Genomic DNA, 12,868 nt, shown 5'->3' with positions numbered 1-12,868 from the left:
AAAGGGTGAATCGGGAGTTTTGCGTGGGCGGTGCATGGTGGGCTTGGTCATTTGAATCCTCTTGCTATTGTCTTTTTCCCGAAGCGCTTTTATTCTTTTTTATTAAGGAATCGATGGCTCTTTTCGAGGCCTGGGTCGGGACGTTCAAATATCAACCCCAGACTGGGGGTTCAGCAAACCATGCGTGTCGAACTAAATTTTTGTATTAGTATTAGTATTTTTGAGACAATAACTAGGTAGCCAAACTAAGCCTTTATTTTTACAGGGTATCTAGAATCCACAATGCGCCTCTCCATGCTTCAGTTCGTGATTCATGCGTGTATCGTCGTCCCAAACATGGCAAACCGCCTCTCCCATCCCAAACAGTCGGGCTGACTACAGGGATCCTCGTCCACGTCCATGACATCGGGGTCCTGCGGATGCGTACATGGCACCCCGTATTCCTTGATGCAGCAGGTGAATGGCTGCGAGGAAAGTGGCGATGCCTTGCTTTGGTCGTTGGAAGAACCAATGGCTTTCTTGCGTTCCTCTAGGTTCCCCCAGAGCAGGAATAGCCGTTCCCGCAGTTCTTCCAGTCGGCTCGAATAGCGGCGGAGGCTATTTCAAGTAGACCACGGTTAGCTGCAGTTCGAAGGGACCATGGCGTTGGGGCAAAAAAAAAGGACAAAAGACTCACTCGGTGGGATCCAGTTGAAGGAGGTGCTCGCCTTCAGCCCCCGACACAAACAGCTTCATTTGTTCCCGGGGCTGTTGTTTGGAAGCCATGGGCTCGATTCCCTCTACGAGAAGGCAGAAGCGCCATTCCCATACGGTGTGGCGCTGGTCAGAACCTGATTCCTCATCGTCTCCGTTGACAAGGATGGAGTCGTTGGGGACTTGAACGGCGAAATCCCTCAGATCTGGGGGGAAGAAGTCGACCACGCGGACTATGGGTCGGTAGCAGACATTTTGGAATGGAAGTTGGTAGGTGACACCCCCCGGGAGAGTATTGACATGGGTTTCTCCCGATAGGATACGCTCGATCGAGCGGGCGGGCACGAGGTAACTACGTGCTTGGACTGTTGTGATCAAGTTAGAGACCGTGGTTTTCTTTTCTTTTTTTTTCCAATGTCGATAGGACGCATAGATACTCACTGTTGGGGTTGGCTTTCGTTCGCGGCGCCACTGACAGCGGTGGTTGGCCCTCTTCTGTTCGGGTTTCTTTTGGCTTTTCTTGTCCCTTCTTTTTGCGTCGTTCGGCCTTTTTTGAGTCGGCGTTAGGTTTGCCATGGATTCTCCAGTATTCTTTCCGACGATCGAACAACTCTCGTGCACGATCATCGTAGTCACTCGCAACAATGCGGACATGAATCTTCTCGGGAAACCGCCGGTCCTCGTGAACTCCTGCCTCTAGGCTGCCGGAGTTGCCTGGTTTGATACGGGCAAAGGTAAAAAGGACGAGGTCATTTGGCTTGACCTTTTCTCGCGCAAACCCAGCGTGCGGCTCCCAAAGAGTCACTGGCATCGTGAATTGGCCCCAAGGACCCGGCCAATCTTTTTTTGTTCGGGACAGATAGTTGTACTCGTCACCCACGGAACCCCCGGTGTCTCCCTCGTCACCTTGTTTCTTGTAATCGACAAGTGAGGTATTCTTGGTGTAGTCAGTGATATACATTACACACTTCTCACTGTCAAAGGTGTTTATCTTGACCACCTGCCCGAGTAATTGGCACAGAAGGTACTCCTTGACATCCCGAATGAGGGTCAAGGGCAGACCCCCAGATTTCGGGGGTGCTGCCGAGGCTTGGACAACCTGGGCACGAGGCCTGGGAGCAGAGGCATGCCGTGTTGGGGGTGGCTGCACAAGTTGCTCGTTGGTAGACACACGATCCAGCAGAGCCATCGCCCCCTGTTTCTCCAATGGGGTCATCCGAAAAGGATCGGGCCCCGTGGTAATGGACGGGAGGGAGCTTGGATCTGGATCTGGCCGAAAGACCGCCCAGGGAACTTTGCTATACTGAGATGCCACGCCTGTTGGCCGACCTTGGTAGATGCTAACCTGTGAACAGTCAGTATTAGCTACATACTCCTGTGGATTGTATCAGGGGGACCAACCCGGATGTTTCGTAGTAGAACTACATCATTGACATGCACAGTAGGGAGAAAATTCTCATTGTCGTTGAAGTACTTGATCTTGAGACCACCATGCCAGCTCGGTGCATCGAATTCAGAGTCTTTGATGGTGAAGGTGACACACGACGATGACCCTTTAGTCCGATAGACCTCCAGGGTGTCTACCACCACACCAACAACGTTGAGAATGCCTTTGGTGGAGCAGGCAGACTGGATATCCACCAGATTCATGGCGGCCATAGTTGATCTGTTGCAGAGTGACCACTGCAGCAGATCTTAAAGCGGTGGTTTGCTCATAAACAAAACGGGTTGAAGACTTGTTTTGTAATGTCTATCCACCTTCCTCATCAGAGGAAGCAGAAGCACGCAGTTGCTTCTCCTGAGACAACAGAGACAAAGAGAAAAGACGAGTCCCGGGGAATTTCCTGACGGAAACCACCTCAGCAACGAGGCGCGCAAGTAAATAATGGGGGTCACATGATTTCCCCTCTCCCACAATCTTTCTTCCTCTCCCCCCACATCTCCCTCTCTTCCTCTTCCCATCTTCAGCGCGCCTCCCCCATCTCAGTGCCATCCTTGATTTCCGTGGCGCGCTATTTTCTCCCTTTGGTGTTTTCATAATCAAAACATATTCACCATGGCGGAACGCTATATCCCCGAGCACCGTCGGACCCAGTTCAAGGCCAGGAACCAGTTCCGCCCCGATGAACTCCGCCGCCGTCGTGAAGAACAGCAAGTTGAGATTCGAAAGCAGAAGCGAGAGGAGAACCTGGCCAAGAGACGTGGTATTCAGACCCGGGATGGTGGAATCGGTGTTGGCGGTGGCATGGCCGCCGCGACTGAGAGTGATGACGAGGCCAGTGCAATTGAAAGTGAGGTACGTTTGACTATTGTGAAGACAGTTACTTTTGCTGGGGAATCTGGTTACAAGTTCAATTCCTTATGACCCTGTGCTGCCACTTGGCCTCCCTTGGGGGTCATTCGGCTTGCCTTTGTTTTCCTTGATCGCATCAACATGGAATTTTTCACCGCCCTGTTGCCATGGCCCCCGGGCCCCTCCAACAACGGAACCACTTGACCCCACTATAGATCAAACCGCAAAACAACCAATAGCTAACAAAATGGATTTTATAGCTCAATGTCGAACTCCCCTTGATGGTGAAGGGTGTTTTCTCCGACCAGGTTGAGGAGCAAATTCAGGCCACCACAAAGTTCAGAAAACTCTTGTCCAAGGAGCGCAATCCTCCGATCGAGCGCGTCATTGAGACCGGTGTTGTCAACCGTTTTGTTGAATTCCTTCGCTCCCCCCACACCCTGGTGCAGTTTGAGTCGGCTTGGGCTTTGACCAACATTGCCTCCGGTTCCGCCCAGCAGACCCAGGTCGTCATCGAGGCCGGTGCTGTCCCTATCTTCGTTGAGCTTCTGAGCAGCCATGAGCCCGATGTCCGAGAACAGGCCGTGTGGGCACTTGGAAACATTGCTGGTGACAGCCCTCATTGCCGTGACTTCGTGCTGGGTGCTGGTGCTCTGCGCCCGCTGCTGAACCTCATCAACGATGGCCGGAAGCTGAGCATGCTTCGAAATGCCACCTGGACCCTTAGCAACTTCTGCCGTGGCAAGACCCCGCAACCGGACTGGAACACGGTATGTGTCGATTTCTTATTCTGGATGATAGTGTTGCTGACTCGATGTAGATTGCCCCGGCCCTGCCTGTCCTTGCCAAGCTCATTTACATGCTGGACGACGAGGTCTTGATCGATGCTTGCTGGGCTATCTCATACCTGTCTGATGGCGCCAACGACAAGATCCAGGCTGTCATCGAAGCCGGTATTCCCCGCCGTCTGGTGGAACTCCTCATGCACGCCTCTACCTCCGTCCAGACTCCCGCTCTCCGTTCCGTCGGCAACATTGTCACTGGCGATGACGTTCAAACCCAGGTTATCATCAACTGCGGATCCCTCCCTGCCCTGCTGTCTCTTCTGAGCTCTACCAAGGATGGCATTCGGAAGGAAGCTTGCTGGACCATCTCCAACGTCACTGCTGGCAACTCGAGTCAAATCCAGGCCGTTATTGACGCCGGCATCGTTGCCCCGCTGATCAACTTGCTGGCTAACGGGGACTTCAAGACTCGGAAAGAGGCCTGCTGGGCCATTTCCAACGCGACCTCGGGCGGTCTGCAGAAGCCCGAGCAGATCCGCTACCTCGTTACACAAGGTTGCATCAAGCCCCTCTGTGATTTGCTTGCCTGCCCGGACAACAAGATCATCCAGGTGGCTCTGGATGGTCTGGAGAACATCTTGAAGGTCGGCGAGCTGGACAAGGAGTCCGGCCAGCCTGGCGAGACCCGTGTCAACCGTTTCGCTCTGTTCATCGAAGAGGCTGGTGGCATGGAGAAGATTCATGACTGCCAGAACAACGCCAACGAGGAGATCTATATGAAGGCCTACAACATCATCGAGAAGTACTTCTCGGACGAGGACGAGGCCGGTGGTGACATCGATGAGCTGGCACCCCAGCAGACCCAGACTGGCTTCGCTCTCGGTACCGGCCAACAGCAGCCCGGCGGGTTCAACTTCGCCAACGGCGGTGATTCTATGGATATGTAAAGGCACCTTGGGATTTTCCATGTTGAAGCCTTTTTTTTTTTTTTGAGCCAAGTTGAAGCTGTGTTGAGTCTGCAGGAACTCTCTGGCAACAGCCATTCGAGCCACTGCCACCGTTTCTCACATCTTAGTTTTCTTTCTTCCTTTCTCCCTCCGCTTTCTTCTCGAGCTGCTTTTCCCTCTGGTGCTGAGCTTACGCACGAGCTTGAGTCTGTTGTCCCCCTCATCCCCATTCGGCCTCGGCTAATGTCACGATGCTCCTTCCCCCCCCCTCCCATCCCCCTTTTTATCTGTTCTGATTTCACGATAAACAAGATTCACCGTCATGTATCCCCCTCCCCCCCGTGTTTAGCATCCTCATACACAGGCGTATTTTGCAGGATCGGTTTTCGTTTTCGTTTTCGTTTTCTTTTCGTTTATGTTAATGCCCCAAACCCCTTCCCAGTCACTGGTGTTTCTGGTGCGGAATTAGGCATCCCACACCAACTCTTTCTTCCTTCCCTGGCTCCAGGATGTCCCAGTCGATGGCTTTCCCCCTTATACCATTGCGCCTAATGGTAATCCAATCTGGGGTTGCCTCGACCCTTTAGTCAACGCAGCGTCTCTGGAAATAATTGTGGTACTCTTTCGTGGTACCCCTTGCAGTTAGCCAGGCAAAATGCCATGTCCTACTCAGCCGAACATTTTCTATCATAGATCGTAGTCATTTCCGGGTATCGTAGAGGTCTACACCTTATGATTTACGGTAGATGTCCGTTGTTGAGAGTAGGATTAATTGTGACGACCCTCAAGCAACTAAGAAATTGGGCAAGAAGATTTGTGTGGGCATCAACCATGAGATGAAATCGTGCTCTTGTCTCGGCAATCAGTTGTTCACAAGGATACATCCGCAGTTCCCTCCCACGCACTCCTTATGTGTAGAGCCAAGTGACCGCGGCGCTTTATAGCAGTGCACGTAAAACTGGCGTATCTATAACTTTCTCAACTCCATGATGTGGGGATCGCTGTTAAAACCCACTTGCACCATCGCATCTTCTCCCAGAAACGAGCCCTTGGTTGCTAGGAGGAGCTGGACGCTTTCTACACAATCAGCCGCGCCGGCCCACTCGAAAGCTTGTCTGCTTTTCTCGAATCCTGCTTTCAGCAATGATGCCAGTCCGGAGGGCCATGAAGTGTACATGCTGATATACTGCTGCATGGCAACACCGTTTCGGATATGGGAATTGAGAAGCCGTTTATCCCTGGCTATCAGAAGATCCGAGGGCTTCTGGGGCATATATGTCTAGAGGGTTTCTCCAACATGAGTGTCGCCCGCCCATCTTGAGGAAGGGAAAACTCCACATTAGGCCAAGCAAAGTGAGGAACAAGGGAGCGCCAAACGAGATGAAGCGGGATCACCGTCTCAAAAGCAGATGATGTGATGTAGCCACCCTCACCCAAAAGTACCGAGGCGATGTCCATGTGATCCGAAGGCTCTGATCTATTTAGAGGCTCCTTAGTGAAATCAACCGTGTTCACAAGACCGAGCAGAGTCTTTCGGCGGAAGCTTTCGCGGCTATTTTGGACACTGCCCTAATGTCGATCTATCCTCCGATAGAACATCCTGTAGTGCCTCGAGGAGGCCAGTCAGGCCTTTGATTTGTATCTGCTATAGTATGTCGCCAGTCCGTGACAGACTGTCAGGCAGAGGGCTATGATATCAACTGCATTCGACATAATGAGAGGTCCTGGATCATGAACGGCTGGAGCTGGGTGATTAAATTTTGAGTAATGGCGAAAGGGGGATGTGTGTTCAACCCTCGTCTTTAAGTCAATATGCCGTGGGGCTCAGCCGACTTGGATCCCTGCAAAGGAGATGGGTGACTTGGCAGTCCACAGCCACATCTTTGACGAACTAAGTTGGCTCACTCTGTAGTGTACGTGTCCAGGATCCCAAATCGATGGCCTGTAGAAAGAAATGTCTTGAGTGGAATACATACAGCAATACGACAGGGGAATAAATTTGAAACAAATGGTTAGAGACAAAGGCAGATGGAACAAGAAAAAGATGAATAAAGTCAGAAGAAGCAAGATTCATACCATGCATGGGACAAGGAAAGATCCCATATCCGACCCGACAGGGCAAAGAAAAATAAAGAAAGATACAAGGAAAGTAAAGCTATTATGGCAAGGGAGAAAAAGATCAACGCAGAGAAAGTGATTTTTGAAGCACAGGTCGTTTCCATAGGACACACAACTTGGAAGGCCCGGCGAGCCCACTAATCGCCCATCACCTCGTCCTCGTCGTTATCAGCGTCGATATCATTTTCAACGAGCTCGCGAGCGCGCAGATCCTCGTCATCATCTTCTTCCACAGGGTCGGCTTGCTCGGCTTCCTCTTCATTATCATCGACGTGCTCGGCCGACTTGAAATCCTTGTTGGCTGCGGCTGCGGGCGCCGCAGCCTTGGCAGCTTGCTTACCCTTGCTTCGCGGGGTGCTGCGAGGCTTGCGCTCTTCCAGGTATGACAGAACCTCACGGTAATTCTGGCCCAGGCCAGTCTTGTTGCGCAGCAGTCGCTTCTTGAGAGCGCCCCGCTTCGACCCGGAAGCGTCGACGATGCGGCCGATGATGGCGAGGACGAGTTTGCCGGTCAGCTCGCAGAGACGCTGTTCGGCCATAATGCTGCTCCGGAGGCGCTCGTTGATCACCGTCTCGTCTTCCGAGTCTTGCTCTTCGTCCTCATCCTCGGGCTCGTCGTCGGATGCTGGGGCGTCATCGTCAGCGGGCTCGAGGTCTCGACCGGACTTCTTGGCAAACATGCGTTCGGCAACGCTGTGAATCTTGGTAATAAGGGCTTGGGTGTCGGGTGCAATTTCATGAACGAGACTCTGAGCCTGGAACACAACATCTTCATCGTTACCGACGCCCTGCCCGACATTCCGTAGCGTGCTAAACAGGGTCTGTAGGTCGAGGAATGAGGTGGTAGCCGCAAATCGCAGGTCATCCAATCCAGAGCGCTGATCCATGATGCTGGTCAGCGCCGCCGCGAAAGTTTCGCGACTTTTCGTGAGCGCCTCGAAATACAACGTGTTGAAAGAAGCTTTCCCGTCATTCAGAGCCGTGGCCAAAGCCTGCACCTTCCACATGAAATAAAAGAGCAACGTCAGGATACTGTTTGTGACCAGCTCCGTTTCTGTCCTGGCAACATCTTCGTCATCATCTTCCTTCCGTAGACCGCGCTCGACAAGTCGAATGAGTGTGTTGAAGGGAGCTTCCGGGTGATCCTTTTTGGACTTCGAACGCGATGTGGGTACCGTCTCCAGGATAACGGTGCAGTCCATGATACCGGCAAGATTCGAAATGCGCATCACAGTGTTGTTCAGGTCTGTAAGGTTTGGGTCCGATATTGGACCACCTTCTTGCACATCCTTTTTACGAGACAAGGTGCCAAGCGCCTCCACCATGTCATCCCATAGCTCCTGAACCCTGCCTTCCAGCGCCTCCCGCATCTCATCAGAACTCTTCGCATGCAAGAAAGCCATACTGGCTTCAGCCAGGACGTCCTGGTTTGAGTGGGTCAGGAATTGCTTGTTGATGTCATTCAACAAGGAAGAATAAGCCGTGGCATCTTTCTGAAGATCTTGGATTGTGTCAAGGTCCACAAAATGCTCCAGCCGCAAAACAGCAGAGGCGGTCTCGGGTGCAGACCCAAATTTGTTGAGAAGCCGTGGAATGATTTGTGCAAGACCATGAGAAATCTCTTCTTGAAGTTCGGGAATTTTGGCAGTCAGTGCCTTGATCTTGCGGCCTCGCTTGTCGATGTCAGACTTTGCAACGTCCAGGACCCGAAGTTTGACTGCGGCGCAGAGAACTTCTAGAAGAATGGATTCCTGGCCCTCCTGCATTTTGTACAGGTTCCGCACGACCCCCGTCGTGTCATCTTCAGAGGGATTGTCTGCGATCTGGGAATGGTCGTAAAGAAGATAGCCCGCCAGTGATTGCCACAGGGATAGCTCCTCCATGTGAGGGTAGATAGCCTCAGTTGCCAAAACGAATCGCGAATCTACTGGCACGCCCGACAGCATGTCGCGAGGTACCGAGGTTCGCTCCGGCGGCTGTTGCCCGATTTCTTGCTCGTCATACACCTGGAAGATATCTGCAAGGCATTTGAGTTTGATCCAGGAGCGCTTGGGCGACTCAAAATCATCCTCGTCATCGTCAGCAAACATTTCGTTGACCTCCTCGCCCACTTCCTCTGTGATAGAGTCAAATGCATCCTGGACATTCGCAACAAAAAAGCGGCCTGCCGTTGTTCGAATCCGAGGGTCCATGTCAAATACTAGTCGGCCGACAGCGTCGATGTCACCAGGCTCGAGTAATCCCGCCTCACGGAAGAGATTCAGCAGTTCGACGGCTGCTACACGCACGGAGATATCGGCATCCTGAACAGCGATCTCCACAATCCGCTGGCGGAAGCGATCAGTGAAAGAATGGAGACCGGCGATGTTGTCTCTATTCTCATAGAGTGGCAACAACTGCGTCAAGACAACCAGCCGGGTGGACGCAACGGCATCCGCGAGGGTCCATCCGAGATACCGTAGGTATTGTCCCTCGAAAAATATCTCTCGATATGTGCGAATCCATCTGCCCAGGGCCTCCATACACTGGGCACGGATCTTTCCATCCACATCGCGGTAGCGATGGACAAAAACCGTGTCGAACCCATCCTGCAGGAACCCATCGAGTTGCTCCACCCTTTGTTCGGCGTCTGAAATGGCCGTTTGAATTGCCTCCACACGGCCTTTGTTGACGGTCTTTTTCTTCTTTTCGCTTTCGAGTTGCTTGCGCGAGGTTGTCAGGGTGGTCGTGACCTCTCGCGCAATATCACACAAGGTGTTCATAATCGCCAGAGATATGATAGTCGCTGTATGGCGAAACGGTCGACACTTCGATGTTGACATGGACGAGACCCAGATCTGGATATTTTCAAGCAGAGCATCATCTGTGTACAAGATCGACGAATGATGAAACGTTTTAATCAGCGCGGTGAAATATTCCTCAAGAACAGCTTGAAACACCCTAAACTTTTTCTCTCGAGAGATGAGAGGGTATTCGGTGATGCCTTGTGCATGATACAGTTCTTGTAAATCATTGACTCGCTGAAAAGCGTTGTCCACATCTTGCACCTCTTCGTCGCTGATCTCCAGGTCGGTCCCGGTGCATCGAAGAATGAAATTGACCAATTCTTGCATGGCATTCCCATTATTCCGCTGGTATCGAGTGAGCCACTGCGCCGCGGCTGCGTCAGCATTGTTGCTTTTTCCAAAAACCTCCGCTAGATCAACGTTAGCAATGAGAATCGTTGGTAGAGATTGCGCAATCGCCCACTTACCGAACATGCCGCGTTCACCAGCGGCCAAACTAGGTCGGACTTTGGGTTTCCGGGGCCGTGAACTTGGGAGTCGACCAGTCGTAGCAGGTCGAAAGGCGAGCTGTCTTCCGACCCCGTGACCCGCAAACTTGGGTTTCTTGGCCGCGTGTGATGCTTTTCCTTTTGGTTTGGATGGTTTCTTTGGGCCAGCCTTGCGTGCCGCGCGCCGCTTCTCTCGCAACTCTTCCTCGTCTGCATCATCGTCGCCGGCATCATCGCTCTCTGACTCCGACGCGTCTTCATCCTCGACTTCTTCGCCATTGTCGCGCTCGTGGCCACGTTTGCGTTTTCCGCTCAGGGTAGAGCCCTTCGTGGAGTGTGTGCTTTGAGAAAATGTGTCGGGTCGTCGCGTTGTTCGGCCCGATTTGCGTCTATCTTCGGTGGGGGTTGAGGACGGGTCCACGGGACTGGACAAACGGTCGTCGATGTCCATGGTGGGCTAGGATTGTGTGGTAATACTCTGGTAGCTGTAGCTGTGAGGATAGCAAGGCTGATCGATCGGATCAATGGCCCAACACAGTGACGTGAATTGGTGACCTGTATTTCGAATCGAGGACGCGCTTCGTGCAACGCGCGGTGCGCAACCGCAGCAAACGCGCTCTAGCAGGTCAACTCAATAGAGTCTTGGAGGGGTAGTTGAGGTAGCTGGGAGAAGACGATCCTGAAAGAATAGGGATAAGGTCAATGGAGAGAAGCCATGGGATCAACCAGAGAGAGTCGATGAGAGCGAAAGTGGGGAAAAGAAGCGTGTCGCGTCGACTCCTGCTTGGTGCCTGAGGACACAAGTTGGTGCCTTTCATGCCTCAATTACTAGGCATAAAGTTAAGGTAATGTTACTGAAACAATACCGTAACTTTACCCAATGACATAATTTCACCTTACGTAACCGTGAAAGGATCCGCGGCGCCAAGACTCCGGCGGGCAGCGTCTATGCGAGTGCGGAGATACGGTTTGTCATAGAAAAGGTCCTGTCCTTTCATTTCTGCAGATGTCCAGTTACTAGCTGCCTGGGATCCATGGGAGCCAAGGGATGCCCCGGATCATCTGGACTATTTTTCGCTGGCTCCATTAATGGGTCTGGCGTGATTCCCCATCAGGTGAGTGCCCGCACCAACCTTGCCTAATGAATGCCATCATCGCTAATTATATGCCAGTCTCGCCCCGAAAACTCCGGGGTTAAACCTCATCTTCTTGAGCATGTGGTAGCCTGGTTGTACAGCCACCAGACCTGACTGTGACCTCGAGCTACATGCCTTCTTGGCTCATTCTTCGCCTCTTCGCCACTCGATGATATAAACCCTGGGCCGTTTCTTCCCTTTGACTGCCCATTCCAGTCTTCATTCTACACCATCGCCCATCATGCGACAACCATCCATGCCGATTCGATCGCCCTTCGAGTCGTCCATCGCGAAGCCGGGCCAGGGCACCGTTGTCCTCTCCCTCCTCCCTCCCGCCAATCCCACCCTCACGACCCTCACCTACAAATACCCATTGAAGTTGGTCCCACGGGCACCGGGCTTTGTTCCCAGCCCTGAGCCATCTGCACTTTCAGATTCATGTCCCTCGCGACCCATCCACCTCTACCTCCTCACGTATGGCGGTGGGCTCCTACCAGGAGATCATATCGAGGTGTCGATCACACTCGATGCCAAAACTAGAATGGTGGTAACCACACCGCAAGGGAGCACGAAAATCTTCAAGACCGACCCCAACAACAGTGACAATAGCCCCAACGTCATCAAGGGCCATCGAAAACAAATGCCCGTCAACGAACACCTCTCTGATATGAGCAAGCAGACCCTGGATGTGCGAATCGGCCGACAGGCAGCCCTTTGCTACCTGCCAGATCCGTCAGTCCCTTTCCAGCATAGTCGCTACTCTCAGGTACAAACCTTCACCGTCGACGCCACCGCCAAAGGTGACGAGCGCAGCAGCCTCTGTGTACTCGATTGGGTGACCCAGGGCCGCACCTCCCGTGGTGAAGACTGGAACTTTCGGTTCTGGCGGGGTCGCAACGAAGTCTGGGCCACCGACGAGAAGACAGGCAAGAGCCGGCTCCTGCTGCGAGATTCGGTGATTCTGGACGATGAAACCGAGGACAGCGAGGATGATGATCTGGATGAGGACCACCGTGGGACTGACAGCCACTCTGGCCGTGTCGACACCCCGCCGCCACAGGCCGGCCTGGCGCCCATGAACGTCCTCCAAGAACGTACTCGACCGCATGGCGTAGTGGGAACACTGATCTTATCCGGACCGGTATTTGACAGCCTCGGCTCTTTCCTGATCAACCAATTTGCTTCCCAGCCACGCATTGGTAGTCGAAATTGGTCGGCAGCAACACCGTCCTCGGTACCGGAGCCGTCCCTTAGCACTAAGGGCAATGTTACCTGGACCGCGGCGCGTGTGCGAGCCGGCTTCGTTCTGGTTAAGTTCGGTGCCAAGGACTTTGAGACAGCTAAGCACTGGCTGGGTGGCCTGCTCCGCGAAGAGGGGAGTGTGATACGAGAATTTGGCGAAGAAGCGCTCTTCTGCCTATGACGCTCTTGCATTTATGCTGTTAGGGTTTCCTCAGCTGGCCGAGGGTTTGACACCCAGAACAGTAGAATTGGACCTGAATGATACCCCCAGAACTATATTTGGTTATGTTTTGAAATCTGTCATCTATTTTGCATAACTTCCTACATATCTATCATCGCCACATGTGATTTTTAACTATCTTGAAGCATCCAAATTCATT

General features: G+C 52.7%; 5 protein-coding genes across 5 annotated transcripts; 2 read left to right on the top strand and 3 right to left on the bottom strand.

Annotated features, from left to right (window-relative positions):
• Nucleotides 1-311: 311 nt before the first annotated feature.
• Nucleotides 312-2,352, bottom strand: NUU61_004311 (uncharacterized protein; the record flags this gene model as incomplete). Its single annotated transcript, XM_056654893.1, has 4 exons — nucleotides 312-597; nucleotides 677-1,058; nucleotides 1,135-2,038; nucleotides 2,095-2,352. 4 exons carry the CDS (start codon nucleotides 2,350-2,352, stop codon nucleotides 312-314), a joined length of 1,830 nt encoding a protein of 609 aa, XP_056512920.1.
• A 397-nt stretch (nucleotides 2,353-2,749) lies between these two features.
• On the top strand, nucleotides 2,750-4,718 carry NUU61_004310 (karyopherin alpha; the record flags this gene model as incomplete). The annotated part of the gene is made up of 3 exons (XM_056654892.1): nucleotides 2,750-2,989; nucleotides 3,247-3,756; nucleotides 3,807-4,718. The coding sequence occupies 3 exons, from the start codon at nucleotides 2,750-2,752 to the stop codon at nucleotides 4,716-4,718; spliced, it is 1,662 nt and encodes a 553-aa protein (XP_056512919.1).
• Nucleotides 4,719-5,685: 967 nt separating this feature from the next.
• On the bottom strand, nucleotides 5,686-5,991 carry NUU61_004309 (uncharacterized protein; the record flags this gene model as incomplete). The annotated part of the gene is made up of 1 exon (XM_056654891.1): nucleotides 5,686-5,991. The coding sequence occupies one exon, from the start codon at nucleotides 5,989-5,991 to the stop codon at nucleotides 5,686-5,688; it is 306 nt and encodes a 101-aa protein (XP_056512918.1).
• A 982-nt stretch (nucleotides 5,992-6,973) lies between these two features.
• On the bottom strand, nucleotides 6,974-10,561 carry NUU61_004308 (cohesin subunit IRR1; the record flags this gene model as incomplete). Its single annotated transcript, XM_056654890.1, has 1 exon — nucleotides 6,974-10,561. The coding sequence occupies one exon, from the start codon at nucleotides 10,559-10,561 to the stop codon at nucleotides 6,974-6,976; it is 3,588 nt and encodes a 1,195-aa protein (XP_056512917.1).
• A 926-nt stretch (nucleotides 10,562-11,487) lies between these two features.
• On the top strand, nucleotides 11,488-12,669 carry NUU61_004307 (urease accessory protein UreD; the record flags this gene model as incomplete). Its single annotated transcript, XM_056654889.1, has 1 exon — nucleotides 11,488-12,669. The coding sequence occupies one exon, from the start codon at nucleotides 11,488-11,490 to the stop codon at nucleotides 12,667-12,669; it is 1,182 nt and encodes a 393-aa protein (XP_056512916.1).
• Between the last annotated feature and the right edge of the window lie 199 nt (nucleotides 12,670-12,868).

The sequence above is a fragment of the Penicillium alfredii genome, assembly GCF_028826965.1.
Source record: "Penicillium alfredii strain IBT 34128 chromosome Unknown utg000005l_segment0_segment0, whole genome shotgun sequence".
NCBI lineage: Eukaryota > Fungi > Ascomycota > Eurotiomycetes > Eurotiales > Aspergillaceae > Penicillium > Penicillium alfredii.
The sequence above is the reverse complement of the archived record's forward strand: the minus strand, read 5'-3'. Positions and strand labels throughout refer to the sequence as shown.